This window comes from Saccoglossus kowalevskii, chromosome 2, assembly GCF_978046115.1.
Source record: "Saccoglossus kowalevskii chromosome 2, keSacKowa6.1, whole genome shotgun sequence".
NCBI classification, from domain to species: Eukaryota; Metazoa; Hemichordata; class Enteropneusta; family Harrimaniidae; genus Saccoglossus; species Saccoglossus kowalevskii.
Window position 1 is genome coordinate 27,441,396 of NC_140642.1, and position 18,136 is coordinate 27,459,531.

Consider the following 18,136-nt stretch of genomic DNA (forward strand, 5'->3'; position numbering starts at 1 on the left):
GAGAATACATAACTTTATAACTCGGTCGTGAACGAATTGCATTTCGTCTATCCTGCCCATGATATAATCTTAGCGAGAAATGTCCACACGTGTGTTCCTGACTATTCACACCACATGTGTTCCCTCGTATGTTAGGAGCTAATTCTAGTATTATATAATATTACAAACTTTTGTATGGTATGTTTTTAAGCATAGAGAATTCCTGATTGAACAGCTGTCGATTTGAGTCATTCTAGAACATTTTATCTCCGCGTATGCAAATGATCCAATCATTTCAACATAAGTTACGGATATACCTGAACGTAATGTAGGATATTATAAAAACCTTTGTTTATTTACTAGTGTTAGGCAGAGTGCACTGAGTATGTAGCGTACACTTTCTTCCTCTGAAGTCAAATTATTTTTCTCACATTGGTAAACTTCATGTTTTATGGGATCTCGAAATCGTTTAAATAGTCATCTAAACGTAACAGTTTTGATATCACTGTCAGCTGCATAGTATTTGTTCAGTCGTGTAATGATTCGATCATTCTCCTCAATCACTTGTTATTTAGGCGGGGTTGATGTAGGTAGATAATTTCAACTAGAGGTATACACTATGTCGGAAAGGAGATTGAGTCAAATGTAGCTTTAATGTTCTTCGCCATTAGCCGGAAAACGGTTGGCGTATATCAAATATATTCGATTTATCCATGAAAAATCGATTTGTCATTATAACTCAAAAAAGTCAATATCATGATATATTGTTTATTTCAGTTGTGTGTAGATTTATTCCACGTGTGTTATCCTCAACACGCTGGTTATTTAAAACGCAGTCCGTCTATCACTATATATAGTCCATAGAGGGACTGTGTTTAAAATTTACATTAGTTTACGAGTTGTCACGAAATATTTCAGATATCTGTTATACGCGAGACAGGCACATTTTTAATTCTCTCAACCACAACAAGTCGGCACAACCTAAACGTAAAAGATTAAATTTACTACACAATTTCAATTATGTTACTAATGTTTTCCCATTAACCGCAAATATAATGATAACATATTCCTTACTCACATGGAGGTAAACTGAAGGTAATCGTTGTTCATGAGCTGTGATGTAGTGTTTATGCAAATGGGACGCACGGAGGTCTTGAACACATGACCAGAAATTTTATTTCCGCGTTAACTTGGGTTTCTAAAGGCCGCGAATTAGATAAGGGTTAAACATTCGTGAGCCTTCAATATTGAATGATGTTCAAATCGTCTAATACATCTTATATTGCAATTTACACGTAAGATATACCCAATAACATGTGTTCTTATCACACAATATCACACCAACTATTTGATTGGGCCTTGTATGTACTAACAAATGTTGACTTCCAAACATAATATGCACTCGATAACTGTTTACAATTATGGCACTTTGGAATTTATATACCGGTATTTCAGACCTCCGTCATACTGCTTTATTTTATTTCTGTATCAGTTGAAGATGTTTTATTTATTGCGTATTACTACCAAGTATTCAAAATCTTTTCATCGCAGCAGATAAACTGAAGGTATATTATAATACCACGGTACAGCGGAACACAAACTATATGTATACTATAGTACGATATAGTAGAACGCATATACACTCTAGGTATACTATTGTGATTTTTGATGTACGGATAAATAAAACGAAATTACATTAACGAAAGTGACTGATAACTTTTACTATAAAAACCTTAGCATCCCGTTGGCAGGCCAGTCACACTGGTTCTCACTACAAGAGGTTACGATCCCCCCTGCCAAATGCTAAGGAAAACTGAAACGTATATATACATATTTACATAAAATATTGTCCACCTATGCGGATCTGTTGGTGCAAGGTTTTTATGACCGTATGCCCTTACTGACGTCAACCAAACATTTTATGTGGGAAGTTGGCACCCAAGGCTGACAGGTACTACACCTTGCCGAAGGGACACAAACTACATGTATACTATAGTACGATATAGTAAAAAGCATATACTCTGTAGGTATACTATGGTACGATATGGTAGAACGCATATACTCTGTAGGTATACTATAGTACGATATAGTAAAACGCATATACACTGTAGGTATACTATAGTACGATATAGTAGAACGCATATACACTGTAGGTATACTATAGTACGATATAGTAGAACGCATATACTCTGTAGGTATACTATGGTACGATATGGTAGAACGCATATACACTGTAGGTATACTATGGTACGATATAGTAAAACGCATATACACTGTAGGTATACTATAGTACGATTAGTAGAACGCATACACACTGTGCAGATACACTAAATACCATTACAATGTTTGTTCCGGTGACGAAAGGCTGTGAATGGAAACATGTGAGAAATGGGAAATAGGATCTTGAACGTAGACGTTTGCGTTATTTTTATTGTGTTCATGAGATAAACATGTGATCATCACAACACGAGTTAGATATAAATCGGACGTTTTCGAAGGTCAGTGTCAATGACGTCCATGCTCTCAATGTCATATGAATATCCAATATTCATGTGTTGAACTAATATTTATTTTCCTGTGACAAATATATCAGAAATATCAGTCATACTAAATATTGACATTTCTACCTGGCCAATTAAAAGTCGGTAGATGAGAATAACAAAAATCTCGATAATGGGTTTCATGAATACTCGATTTATCATATATTGACGTTTAATAAATATTGTGAAGAGTTGAAAGGAAAGGTTACTACAGGTCACAAAACATTAGATACATCCGCTATACTTGTAGTTAGTATATTGTAAGTAAATTCATGAGACACTAATAATAATGTATTGTGAATACAAAAAGAAAATATATTTAACATCTTACTGACATGCAGATAATGGAAATTATTTATTTTATTAGAATAAGTCATGCCCGTAAATTAATGTAATCATTAACAAATATGTGGCAAATTGAAGGCTGTAAAAAGTCTCAGTTACTTATCACGTTTAAACATAATCGGCACACGACAACGTAAAATCTAGTTCCACAAATCCTTGATGCATTTCAACGGGAGATACGAGTCAGCCATTTTGAATCGGAACTTCACAATGAATGCATTTCAATGTATGTGACAAACTTTATACAACCATATTTGGTCCAGTATCGCTCACATTGGTCTAAGATTGGCCACATTTAGTCGGTATTCACTGTATGTACACTAGGGAAATATAAGCATTGTGAGTTCACTACATCTTCGCCGTACAATTACATTTTTGTTGTCGCCTATTTAGCTACATCTGCTCTTGGGATCTCCTTCTCAATATGACAATTCTGCGATTCAAGCAACGATTTAAATCCACCCTTTACCCCTTTACCTATAAGCTGGTGGTAAGAAAACAATATTTTAAAATAGTTGTGCGATGTAGTGTCAATACGAACATTTTGAAAACATATTACTATTATGACAGCCAACTTTGTTTTAGGGATAACATTTCCCATTCAGAGGATATCATATGATGATTATTATGAGTGTGTAGATGTGTATGGTAATTCGATGTGTTTATGAAACATTTATTTTGAATTTGTGCCCAATACCATATTCAATCTGAATTGTAAATTGTAAGTAAATGCATCGGCTTCTTCCGAGCGTTCAACAATTTCTCGTTCTGCATTTGATAACCCGGGCACATAATATGCATATACGACTTGTGTTATATTATTGGACACATTTCAATAGCAAATTATTAAATTGTTAAAATTAATTGAATACAGTTCTACATAAAGACTGTTTCATTTCATTCAACACTTTATTTTGAGCAATTTATAAAAATGAAAATAATCCACTAAAAGCAAACTGTGGAAGGAGGAAAGGGTATTCCCAAAAATTTAGGTTACATGTACGTAGATGTGCCGATATATGTATGATATTGGTCTAAAATGGGAGATACACACAATGATTTTGGTCGAAATGAGTATATTAGCATTTCATTCTATTTAAATTCTTACTCTTTTATCACGTTTGCAACCCCCCCCCCCCACCCACCCACCCACCCAAGCAACGACCATCAGGATAAGATGTCTCATCCAAGTAAGCCTTAAATATGATCAATTCAAAATTGCTAACTGCTAAAATAGTATATGGTCTAGCATGGAGCCTACATTTCAGGTCATATACCCTACCATAGCTGGAGGCAAGTTCAAATGGTGCAAACTGTTAATTCACTACTCATGCAGTGTTTGCATATAATTAAAAGTCTGCGCCCTCTAAAGATGACATCACATGGTAATGACTCGTCATATTGACATCAGTAAACCAATCATAGACACATCTATCAACATAATTATCAGCAGATGATGTTTGTCACCTCTCCGGCTGTTATTTTAAATGATCTATGAACTTGGAATATAACCTGACAACTTCTTGCTTACTCTAAATCTGTTTGGGTTTTAAATAACTATAGGAAATCACTTGTGTCTGACACAATTTGTAGATGAATACACATTTAAAACATTACTTCTCCACACAATTTAAAATAATTAAAACTAATGTAGCAGTTTTTATTCTGCATTACAGACATGTAAAATTTGATGTTTATATACACTGTATTATAGAATATATAAGCAACATACATGTAAATTTATAATAATCAATGTGAAAATAAAACTTCAATATATTTGTTGACAAATCTATATTACACAACAAACATTATATACATCTTGTTCAAAAATATACAATAATTAAATGCACACATTGTAATAGTTTTTTGTATTTTGGACGGTATATTGGTATATTGCTGCAGAGAGAAACTTGTGCAATTAATTTCTGATACAAATATTTAAAAAACAAAAAAAAATACACATATATGTGAAGAAAAAGAAATGTCAAGTGTGGTGATAAGTATATTAACTGCGTTAAAATGAAATTGATAATGTGAATTACGATGCAGGAAAATTAGTCTTTGTATGACACAAAAGAATTTGAAATTTGGGATATGTAAAAAGAATTGTTTTTCCATGTTGTTGACCATTGTTTGTGAGTAGACAAGTGTTCATCAATGTGTAAGGATGAGTTCTGGTGGAATTCTCAGTTTTGGAATACAAGTAATTATAAACTATGGTTTAAGGCTTGTGGGGGAGAAAACCCCCTTTCACTATCACAGGAATAATTTTCTTCAATTAATTCAATTTTAATAAAATCACATGTATATATTTGAATTCACTAATTAAGTCTTGTCTAGTCATCGAGTTGGCAAAGCAGTGCAACCCCTCGAGTGATCCAAAAGTCCTGTGCATGCTTTGTGGGTAGGTTAATTGCAGTTACAAAATTTGTAGAATGTCCAGTAGAAGACAATGTACCAGCTCTGGAGGATGTCCTATACAAAGGACATTCGTATGTATATGTTGTCTCCTCACTAGTGTTGCCATCCTCAGGTTTCATTATATCAGCTATTGGAGTGGTTGTTCTGCTACTGATCTTAGATCTTGGTGAACCAGGTGAATTTGTTGATATCTGAAAATATTTACAAGGAAATTATAATTTATCTTATAAACAGATCTATGCCCATATAAGATATGATGACTTCAACCTATTACATAGTGTAGATTGAATAAAAACAAAATATATACATAATTTTTTTTGCAAAAAGTGGTAATGTAATTACAAGGTGTGTAATAGCATAATACATTGTAGTAAAGAGTTTATGAAGTAGACCTACCTGTACCGGAATGAAATGAATTTCTGGTAAACGACAGAAACGTTCCTCGGGACGAGAATCTTGGAGAGAATTTTTAACAGGATCAAAGCGAGCACCATCTAGGAATAAACCAAATACCAACACACCTTCAGATGGTGGGGTAGCGCCCTAAGAATAAAACAAATATCAAATTTGAAATGCCAAATTATATTAAAAATTAAACATAAATAGAGACAAGAAAACACAATAAATCATTTCACAAAAAGAAATAAAGTTTGACAAGACTGGTCATCTATTTATGTAAAATGGCAAGACCAACAAAATCCATTAACCAGTTTAACAGAAAAACAGTGAGCATGAGTAACCGTATATGATGTTTATACGAAGTTTTACTGAAATCACCTGCATGTCTAACCAATTGTCAACAGTTGCCATTTTGAATCAAGTTTCAAAACAAATAGTTGGTCATCAGTAAACCACAAATAGTAATGATACTTCCAATTGATGACGTGTTTAAATTCTGTGTCAACAAATCCAAAACAATCTGATAACCATCATGCCTTGTCTTTGTGAAAAATAAATTAGTCAATGCATGTCAAGAAATGATGTTGATGTACACATGGGTGGGTTGACTGACTGAAGAATAAAAGAGAAAACAGTGTGTACAATATAAATTAAATTATGTGATGGCCAAAAATAATCAAAAAGGTCTGTTTATTTTTTGTTTTATACAACATGTATATATGCCTACCTTGAATGCCACTTCTTTGACATTTACCCACTGCTTCACATCAGCAAGAGTCTGCTCACTATCAGAGGAAGAGGACATGACCTTGAAGTCAAATGTCAAGGAGTCCACTGACACACCATCTTTACGAGCATGGTTTTGAAGAACAGCCATTAGAAAGCCTGAAAAAAGATAATATAATAATATATGAATCGTATTTTGACGATAATACTGTCCTCTAGTGTTCTTACTTAAATTTCCCTTGTTTGTTTTTTTGCAAGAGGATGCAAGTGAACGGCATGTTTGGTACCTATTCAAATGGAGCCTATTTACTATAATCTCAGGTTATGTTTTTAACTCAACCATTTAATACCCTGGATATATTTGTAAGATAAGTCAGAATTTTAGGGCATGTGATTAATAATTGTGAGAACAGTTTGCCATTATTTATCATTAATTTTGGGAAAAGGTTTCAGTTTTTCAAGAGTTTGCATGCATTGTAATAGGATACAACTGACACTTTCTGTTAATCTACTGTAAAACATGTTGAAAAAGTGACATGCAATTTTAGCGAATTGTGGTAAAATGAAGTACCGTAATAGCGAAATGTTGATTTAGCGAATCGCTCTTGTCATTGTTGATTTCTTGTTTTCACAATACTTGTTTGTCACACGCAAAAACAAATGCAGTTATCATCTCCATAAAAACAAAGAAAAATGTCAAGTGCAATTTGATTCTGTTCGCAATGATAAAAAACTGATTCAACAGGGATTTGAAAAAGCGAGTATCGTTGCTGCGTTACATCCAGAACATTGACCTTTTATATTGGGACTCAAAAATTACTAAGTACTACTAATTTCCGTTATAATATATCAGTATCACTTCATTTATTTATTTTCATTGAAATAATGACGAAAATGAATACGTTTATTTTTTTGTGTTAATATACTTTTTAATAAAGTTAATCTATCATGTCAGCACGTTTTTTTTTGTGTTTACAAAGTGTGTGTGGAGAAAAAAGATGCTGTTTGGCGACCATTTTGAATTTAAAATAAAGTCATTAGCGACATCTTGAATTAGCGAATCATTTCTCTTGCTAAATTTGCTAAAAAGACGTGCCCGCGAAAAAAATATGTTTTACAGTAAATGAGAGGGTTGAAGTAAAAATCAACAAACAAAACAAAACTATGTGTGTCTGTTTCCTATCATGTATGATGTTCTTTGCAAGTTTGAATGCAACCTACGCAGAAATATCAGAGACACAATTGAGGACATTGGGGGGGGGGTTATAAGTTTTATTCAGCTTTCATGTGCAAAAGTTGCATGATAGATTGTCACAAGGCAACCACTACAATCTCCGAATTAAGCCAATCACTCCAGATTTACCTTGTGGAAAGAAGAAAGCTGATAACCAGAAAGCTCTTGGTTGTTCTCTGATACTGTCAAGATCATCCAATTCTGCCAAGACTTGTCCCTGTGTAGCAGCAGTATTTTCTTTATATTTCCTCTCAGCAGCTTTAGCTATCTGTTCAGACCATTTGGACATGAAATCCACTCTCTGTTGCAAGTCAACTACCCATGAACCTAGAGGTTTGCATGATTCGTATGCAGCAATCTAAAAAAGTTAATCAAGAACTTTGGATTATCTCATTCAATTATACATAAAATTTTGAGGAAAACAAAGCGAAATTATTAAAAGCCTAAATCTAAATAACCGAAGTCTGTGCATAACTCCAAAGTACCAATATACCAAATTGGTTGAAATCCAACAAGCAAGTTCACTTTGTATTATTACTAAAGCCCATGTACATTTATAATGATGTACAAGTTATTTAGAATTGTAAAATACAGTTTATTTGTGTGTTATACAGTGTTGTTTTTAATAGAGCCAACATAAGAAACTTATTCCGCTTATACGTACACTTCTCATTGGACATACACTTCTAGTAGATGAAGTATTGTATAAAACAAATGTGATTACAGTAATTACAGGATCATTTGACTCAGGTAATAAATTTACCAATACATTACAATATTCATATTTTAAACTTACCTGCCAAGTTTTTGGTACTCTTTGATTCAACAAAGCATTGTACATTTCTTCAAGTTGCTCTGACATGACAATTTCACCTTTGACAGCCAACGTTAGCAATTTAACAGATGAATGAATAACATCCAGTAGACGATTGAATCTGTCTATTTCTTGTCGTAGTACAGTTACAAGGGCAGACTGAGTTGTAGCGGGTGATCCATCTGGTTTCATGTCAGCTGTAGGTAAAACTGATTTTACTGATTGTAAATATCTACAACTTTACATACTATATCTTAATCTCTGTAATGACCTGAGTTCCACATACAATAATTGTAAATATCACAAATAAAGTATAAATGTGACTTTTTAGTTCAGAGTAGTGTAATTGAATAAGATAAATGAACTTACCTTTCCCTGTGTCTCTTTTCTTAGAGCCACTAGTACCAAATCCTGCAGCACCGAATCCCATAAAAACAGATGCTTTAGAACCTTTCTGCTTGACATTGGCATCTTGTACTTCATCTTCCTCTACAGAGTCTGGAAGCTGTTTTTGGATTTCACATGCCATTTCAAGAACTATATCATCATTACTACGACCAGTACTGTTTGTTAAATACAAAATACCGGTAATTATAATAAATTTAAATAAAACATAGCAAAATCACTGCAACCCTACCCATGTTGTACATCAGAATTAACCTTACCACTTGGACAATCATTTGCAATAGTTCAATTACATGTAAATACATTTTGAGTTAGCATTGCATGGAAACAAAACAAAACAAAACAAAATATTTGTTGAGTATGGAATTAACTCAAGCAGTCCACTCCAGCAGCAGCTAGGAGCATGGAAACGTTGATTTCTTGTTTTCAGGAGTAGACACTATAGAATCAAAACACATTATAAAAAGTTACGGAAACAGTTAATAGTTCAAATAATGGAAATCATCTGACCTAATCTGTGTTCCCATTCTTGGTTGAACAATCATTAATGTATCAATGAGTTCTTTTGCTTGGCTTTCTCTGTATGCCTTCTCTGCATTGTGATCCATACCAAAGATTTCAGGTGAATCTGAGTTAGGCAATCCATCTACATACATCTGTGTGTCTTCTATGCTGAAACTATTTGGCAATGGATGGTAGATCTAATACAATAACAGAATTGTATACACAAATTATGCACTGTATTCTCATTTGGTAATTCTCAGAAAATATTTTTTCAAAGCAAATCAGGATCCAGAATCAAAAGGTAATAACCCTTATGTTTTCCTATTTATATTTATTATTAATTTTTGATTTAATTCACACAGAGAAGATCTAATGTAGAAATATAATACAGACCTTATCAGAAGAATAACAATATGAAGGGTCCAATGCATCTGGGGTGTAGAATTTATTCATGATGCTATGTAGTAATCTTCTGTCCCAGGCATCAGTCACTCTACCACCATATGCAACCTCACCAGTCAGATAACGCAAGGCTTGCCACGGGATCTCAGGGTTCTCGATCAGCATCATTCGCAGCATCTCAATAGATACCTGAGAATGTGCATATACAGTGCACAGATCAACTAGGAGTAACATTTATAGTAAACAATAATGGAACGTAATGAAATGCCTCGGACAAAATAGATCGATGGAATGCACTGATCTGCAAATGCCCTCCTGCTGGCAATATACAATAATCTGTAGCCAGAGTAAGGTTGTTATCAAAAGAGTTATTAGTTTATGTGACTCACCTCCAAATCTGATGAAGTGAATTCATAAGGAATGTTCCATCCTAGTCTGCCATACTTTCTCCTTTCATTGACAAGTGCATTGAAGAAAAAGAGTCCAAATAAAAGATTATGCCATGCTGGCCCTGGTGTGGTATCCTCCCATAATTCAGTTGCTCTATGACTAGATGTAGCTGCACGGAGGTTAGCTTTAATACCTTTCGGAGATTCCACTGTCATCTAGAAATACATAGAGCAATAAATCACTGTCAATGAAATAGTTCCTGGTTGTATTCAATGACCAAAAATATATTGTGTGCAGCATATACAAGATGAATGTAGCATGTGTGTAAAGTGTGAATGATGATAAAGCCAGACAGATAAACTAACCTTATACCCTCCCTTTCATTACATGCAAAACAAAAATGTCTGAAAGTAGTTAAATTTCATTGAAATCCTAAAGTAACTAATGTTGTGCAAGTGTGCAACAAAACATGACAAAGTGCATGTACAGTAGTTGTGAAATAGAACACATGGGAGAAACAATCGATCCGAGCAGGTCTGAAGAATGATGTTGGACACGTGCAACCTGTTTTGAATGATGTTTATTCACCAGAAACACTTACACAATACATGTATGTACACAAACTTTGATGATCATCCTGTAAACAAAATACTATAATACAAGCATAATAGACATGCAGGTAGAAACATACATGTAATGTGTATAACATACACATAATAGATTTCAAAAATGGTTGCTAGCTGAGCAAATTGGATTGGCTCAAAAAACTGTAGTCAACTAACTACTGGTCAAACATTTCTATGCACCCCTATATGTTTAGTTACTACTAATCTGTTAATGCTCATAGCATGAGGCATTGGTTAATAATTTACTGTATATTGCAGGTACAGCATGATGCCCTCTGAACTGAAGCTGACAAAATTCAATACTGACTGCAGATTAAATTGAATAGTATTAAACAACTAGTATAAATGTTACATACATACCTTAAAACCTGTCTGCAGTATAGGGATAGGAAAACATGGATCTGGTTTAGAACTCAACCAAAGTCTGAATGTTGGATCTAAATCATAGTTCGCCTTGGCAAAACTGAAAATAATAACAATTGAAAAGTTATACTTTCACTATGTCATCAGTCAAACATTATTTTTTATTTTACTTTATTGACGAAAACAGTTTAATTTGGGAATATTTAAAAATGACAAAACCCATGTATTGATAGACAATCAAATATCAGGATCGAAGGCTGTGATCATGATTAATCAATAACAACCATGACTAATCAACTACTATCTTAACTGTGGTTAACCATTATCGACCAAGAACAACCATGGATCTCTCTGTCATTTTCACAATATGTGAAATTACATCTTCTCTTTGGTTTTGTTAGTATTGTGTCCATGTACTTTGAGTTTGTTGTTTTACATCTAAATTGAAATCATTGTTGCCTATTTGATCACTATTTAATCTTGGAAGCGAAAAGGGTTAACAGTGATAACATGTTGTTTCCCCATGATATTCAATACAGTCAAGCGTTATAAATATATAGAAGCAATCAGTAAACTCATAATACTGTAGAATACTTTATTTTCGCTTTTTTCACTGAGAGATAATTCCGTGAAAATAAAATCCAGCGAATATACTTGTTTTCCTATATTTCACATTAAACTCATCAAAAATCAGTGAAAATAAATTCCATACAAAATGCCCAAAAAGCCTTTTCAGCGAAAATTAATTCCAGCGAAAATAAAGTATTCCACAGTACTTACTTTTGTACTATGGTTTGCAGTCTTGGCATAAATGATGCAGCAAGATGACAATTCTGTAAGAAAACCCATCGACCTTTCAGAATTTGTGCTTTAGAGATGAGTTCTTCAGCTTTGGGTCCTTGTCCTCTGCCAAGTGATATCATATCTACATGTAATGTACTACCTCTCATCTCTTTAGCAAATCGCATTAGGTCAGCAGTCGGATCAACACCTGCAATGTGAATTTATGAGTAAGTTATTGTATTTAAACAAAATGAGAAAACAATTGGTAAAAAGCTCATGACAATATGACACAGTCTTTGTCCGTTTCTTATTCCTACGTGCTTTAACTCATGATGTACTATTGAGGAGAGGACAGAACATAATTAGGATTTAATCACAATTTCAGAGGAATTGATTATAATTGTCAAAGCTAATAATTTATTGTCTGAATTTAGAAAAAAATGATGTACACTATTTGAGCAACATTAAGAATTTTACATTCCAACATCATATTTAAACATTAATTTCAAGGCCATTGTCAACTTTCTTCTCATCAAGAAAATATTAACTTTCAATAATAAGGTCAGTCATTTTAAGATTTAAGTAAATATTTTAGATCAGAAACTATAAAGAACATCCACATGTTCCAAAAAGAAGATTTGTAGAAATGTAGAAAAAAAATATTAGTGATACTGAAATTGCACTCTGTGCAACTATGCAAACACCACATGGTGTTGTATATTTTGCTAAAATAACTGACATTAATTTAAAGTATCCACCATTTGGTCAAAGGTGATCAAATTCAAAATTACAATGAATGTTTATCTAGACAATATAGTTCACAATGTTTCATTTGTATTACTTACCAGGTGACAAGATAAAAATCAAAGGACTTTTAGCACTAGAACCTGCAAAGACTTCCTTCAAATCAAAACTACCAGATGACAGGAACTCAGTGCCCATTAATTCTTCCACAAACTGCCTAACAGATATAGTCAGCTGTTCTGGTCTCAGTATCTTTATGAGTAAAACACGATGAAATGGACTTAGCTTTTCCCATTTAAATACAGCAGTCTTATTGTTTTCAGATGATGAATCTCCTGTATATAAAAAGAAAGAAGATGATACAATGTGATTGCATGGCCTATCTCACATGAACATATTCAATTATGGTTGTCAGTGAGCCAAAATGATGCATTACATTTTTATCAACAGAACTGAAAGTGAAACAGTTCCAGACCTCACAACAGGAATTACATATTAGAACTAAAAGGGGAGGTGTGTTGTCATCTGGGCACACATAGGAATTATGTCCCAAGCAACTTTAACACACACAAAAAAACACAAATGCTGATGGGTAGACACTTATTATTTGCAAAGTGTTATGATTGTCTGCCACATTAAACTTCCCCCACTTTTACCCTAAACGTACAACATTTTGAAAAGCTCCATGGGACTAGTACAATTACGCTGACACCCATATCATACATGCAATCACCTCTCATAGAATGGCTATTTAATTTAAAGTATACCTTTATTATTTTCTGCTAGATCATACTTCTTACTCAACATCTGATAGTTATTGTTGCACTTGACAAAAGCATTCCACTGATCAGGATTCTGCAGTATACACATACATAAACCACTGAAACAATCAGATATAGACGACAGGTACTGACACTGTTTCCATGCCAACTCTGGTATCCATTTAGGCGGGGTTGATCTGACCATTTTACTCCCAATGGTACGTACTGAAGATGCTGATGATTTTCTGGAGCTGGATGCGCTTGACACACCAACTGAGGCTTCTAATCTTTGCATTGCAGTAAGACCTATCAGAATAAAGGGTACACATGACTTCATGTACATATGGTCAGTTTAATACAAGTTACGTTCTATGATTATATATGTATGTACTTGCATGTATAAGCTATTGACTAAACAATAATACAAGTCTTGTTAATATAATGACATTGTAATATTACTATTGTGAAGTGACTTACCATCATGTTTGGATTCTGTATCCGTATCCATGGTACTAGCAAATACATGTCCTTGTAGAAATGCATTCCATTCATCATCCGTAATGACACCAAGGATATTTGTTTTATCCACTGATGAATTATTGCATCTCATAATGTTAGTACATAACATAAATGAGAAGACAAGCTGATGGTCAGCAAATAAACCTTTAGATACCACCCTGTTACAAAATAATATAACATGTAATTGTAAACAACATTTGGTTTTTAATTAAAAGCTCACATAATCCAAAAAAATAGCAACTGTATGTTAATGTGTTTATAGAGAAAATAAAGTAGAAACCATTACTACATTTTATTCTACATTGAATATTTTCGGGAGTTGTAAATGCAATCATGATACAAGATATTTGCTAAAAAATGTTTTACGTATTGTTATCAAGATCACCTACATGCTGCATGAAGTGAAGATAGTAGACATGAAATCGATACTGGGAATATTTAGAACTAATTAAAATTACCCCTAATAAATAATTCGAATAACTAGCAGATATTATAAAGCATATTTCCATAAAAAATAATCAGGCTTATATAACTAGATCAAGTGTTACCTCTCAGCTTGTAACTACTTACTTGTAAATGCTTGTAGTCAGATTGTCAATCATTCTCTTCAAATGCGAGTAGAAATCTTTACCAGACTGTGGTCTATTTTGAGATGATGATGAAGCTACAGACAATGGTCTACTAGATAAATCTGTACTGTTCCTGACATCTGGTGGGCGAATCCTACCACTGAGGGGGCGATTGTCCCCTGACGAAGGCCGGCTTGTTAATGATGTCACATTGATACAGGTGCTAAACATGCTTTGAAACCATGGCAACGAGAATTGATACATCACATCAATGTAAGCCAAGTCAGCAAGTACAAAATAAAGTACCGCACCTCTTGTTGCAACCTGTGAATAATCAAGAATAACACAGGTCAAAAAAAAGTTGTCAAGGAAAATCTAATCGTTGATGAAAAGATGAATGAATCTGATATGAACAGCTCTAATCTGCTAGTCAAGCCATATGAAGTCATTTTAGAATTCAGTCACAAGATTTTGAATACTAACAACTGAGCAAAATATTAATATCACAATAAAACATTTGAATAATTCCCGAATTTGTATTACAACTGATGCCTTTAACTGGTAGCTATGGACATGGTTGCTAGGGTCAAACCCACCTAACACTCCTCATTAATTTTTTTTTATATTCTCATTCAGTATACAGTGATGCAGAAATCAACCAATAGCCAAATGAACACCTAACAGTAATTTGAAGAAAATTCTATTTGTTTTTGCACATTAGCAGTATAAAACAAAAAATATAAATACAAAAGAGTGGGTTTTCAGTTTAGGAGGCATCATTTCTGTATTTCCATCCTTGCTTGAAAACCAAACTACATCATTATTGTATTACAAGTAGTTACTATAGGTCATTTATAAACAAAGTTTTTTTTCAGTGTAATGTGGAGTACTTACAGGAAGGTATTTTTTTCTAGCAATTTCTATCTTCTTTTGAGTTTCTTCTGATTCAGCCACACGCTTGTGAATTTCTTCTGACATTTTTTTACTTGTTTGAAGGGTTTCTACTAAGTCTTGGTCATCCAGAATATGCCCTGAGTAAAAAACAACATCACATGTTTTTAACTGATTATATACAAAACACTTCGTAAACATTGAATGAACCGGTGATATTATATGGATTTTTTCAAAATGACTTTGAGAAGGAAGTTGATGTTTGACAATACGATGTTGATCGTCAATTTACAGACAGAAAAATGAATTACCTTCTGACTTTTGTAACAGACTCAGTGACTTGTCCTCCAATTCTCTAAGTTGAGTAACATCTCTGGCAATGCTCTCTAATAATTCCCCACGTTGCTGTTCCAGAGCTGGTCTCTCCTACAAAGCAAAGAACAACTTGTAAAATCACTACTCTCAAAATACCACCATGTGGTGAGGCAAGCCAGCTTTCCAAATATAACCTTTGCAACAGACATTGTAACATATAACAAACCCAGGATGTGGCACTTTTTTGATTAAAACAAAGATAGAGAGTAAATTATAATTCAAATTAGAATGTGCATACCAACAAAGTAGGACATTATAACTAGAAAGAAAAGCCATTAAGACATGATTTTGTATGGACTGGCTGTCTACTGTAATGACTTTTCACCCTCACCCCCAAGTAAAACATAAAAATACATTGTACTATCATCCATCTTTCCTGGGCTTTCTGTGGTGAGAGTGTCTGTCATTATAAATGATAGTTATATAGTATACCTGTTTGACTACAAATGAAAGAAGCTGGTCTTGTAGACCTTCAAATGTGACTGTAAAGTTGATGATAGTGACTTTGATACACACTGCTGGTAAATAGTGTGGATTAGGTATACAAGTTGTAATGTATAACCTGCAAAGAAGAAAAAACATTGAAAATAGTAGGTATTATACATGTCAGTTGGACAAGTAATACAAATTATACTTCATATAATGGCATAGTTAGCAATTGTATACAGTAAGTTTACATTATACAATTTTTTTGCTGGCATATATTACTTACTTGAAGTTTTCGTTGAATTCAATCTCAGTATCTCCTATTTTTATAAGATCTTGACCACCTCTGTGCACCAGTTCTTTCAATAATATAGGATTGAGAGCTGGGTCAAGATTTTCAGTCACATTTTCAAGTAATACTGGTTCACCAACTCTAATAGCTCTCTCCATGGTTCTCATGTAGTTAGGATCATCAGCTTGTACTACCTTTAATGCCATTCCTTCCATTTCAGTAATCCACCTATTATGATTGAATACGCTTATCAGAAAGTATATCACCAGTATGGTAAACATCACAATATTCACACAATGACACGGGGAAACAAATCATGCAACAGTACCATTTTATTGCAGTGAGGTATTTTTTTGCTTTGGATGAATAGATACCAGGTAAGATTAAATTATTTTGATAAATTATTTTGGGACTAGTCCATTAAAATGCCATTAAACAGTTTGAAACTGGTGTTTGTGATATGACATGGTAACTTAGTGGTGGCCATCTTGGATCTAACTCAAAACAGTACAGTGGTTTTTTGATATGAAAACTTGGCAGGATAAATCTGCTACAGGTAACCTACACGGGAATTCTATATTGGATTGAACATTAACCATTGTCATCTCTAGAGATTCTATAAGAGACCAAATGTTAACACTGTCACCTATAAGATTATAACACAATTCCAAATTTTAGCGCATTGTGGGATGGTGTTGACTGAGTTGAATTGTGATTGAACACAACTCCGCCAACCACAAGGTATGTCTGCTCGTTCAACTAACTATCCCAGAATGCACTAACATTTGGAATTGCTATAGGAAAATACATTGGTGGCCATTTGATTTACTTCCAACATGACTGAGATTTGCTATACTGTAAGATGGCTAAACAAAAGTAAAACACTTGTGTACATGTTGTCATTTAAATTGAAATGTACAGAAATGCATATATGTCACAAAATATAGTTGTTTTTAAATAAATTAATTTAAATTTTCTGAATTTGGTCAGTGTGAATGTCATGTCAAGCTAAATACAGACATACTTGACAGCTTGTCCTTGTGGATCTATCATCAACGGCCAATGGTGTCCTTTTTTCACAAACACTGCATTTTCTGTTGAATGGTTATCCTGTGGTAGTCCTTCACTCTGCCATTTCCTCACCTGAATAAATGAACAATAGTTTAACAAAACATTTGATACTAGTCAATTTCTTATTGACATAAACATGTAGTGCCATCAATTGTGATAATAATCTACAAACACATTGCTATGGATAGTTCAAATGCTACTTACTGTATTAGGATCCAGCATTGCTGTAATAACAGTATAACCTTCAGATACAGGTATCTGAGATAGATGACACCATTCCACCCATCTGGATATCATTTCACGTCTGTAAGGTGCTGTAAAGGGTCCAGTATATGCAATACATCCAGCAGACACTAATGTATCACCAACAATACCTTCCAGCTTACCTTCTAATTCTTCCATTGAAATAGCCCAACGAATCTGATAAAAAATATCGTGCACATGTGGTAACTTATATTGAATTGAATTTTTTTGTCATACAATTACTATTACATGAACTGTATTAATCTCAAGGTCCTAGATCCTCATCTAAACTTTTGACAGGGATAGAATGTTTG

General features: G+C 33.7%; 1 protein-coding gene across 1 annotated transcript in view; it reads right to left on the minus strand.

Annotated features, from left to right (window-relative positions):
• Positions 1-4,493: 4,493 nt before the first annotated feature.
• Positions 4,494-18,136, minus strand: part of LOC100370750 (dynein axonemal heavy chain 6-like) — a 64,334-nt gene continuing 50,691 nt past the window's right edge. Inside the window, exons 65-85 of the mRNA XM_085505555.1 lie at positions 17,784-17,999; positions 17,533-17,651; positions 16,503-16,736; positions 16,223-16,352; positions 15,727-15,841; positions 15,419-15,555; positions 14,526-14,848; positions 13,914-14,113; positions 13,443-13,742; positions 12,777-13,010; positions 11,929-12,139; positions 11,146-11,248; positions 10,159-10,374; positions 9,761-9,958; positions 9,374-9,564; positions 8,828-9,021; positions 8,441-8,667; positions 7,774-8,002; positions 6,412-6,569; positions 5,682-5,828; positions 4,494-5,476 (exon numbers count right to left, since the gene is read on the minus strand). Coding sequence (XP_085361681.1) covers positions 5,201-5,476; positions 5,682-5,828; positions 6,412-6,569; positions 7,774-8,002; positions 8,441-8,667; positions 8,828-9,021; positions 9,374-9,564; positions 9,761-9,958; positions 10,159-10,374; positions 11,146-11,248; positions 11,929-12,139; positions 12,777-13,010; positions 13,443-13,742; positions 13,914-14,113; positions 14,526-14,848; positions 15,419-15,555; positions 15,727-15,841; positions 16,223-16,352; positions 16,503-16,736; positions 17,533-17,651; positions 17,784-17,999 — 4,158 coding nt within the window. The 3' untranslated portion in view covers positions 4,494-5,200. The remainder of the gene's footprint in view (positions 5,477-5,681; positions 5,829-6,411; positions 6,570-7,773; positions 8,003-8,440; positions 8,668-8,827; positions 9,022-9,373; positions 9,565-9,760; positions 9,959-10,158; positions 10,375-11,145; positions 11,249-11,928; positions 12,140-12,776; positions 13,011-13,442; positions 13,743-13,913; positions 14,114-14,525; positions 14,849-15,418; positions 15,556-15,726; positions 15,842-16,222; positions 16,353-16,502; positions 16,737-17,532; positions 17,652-17,783; positions 18,000-18,136) is intronic.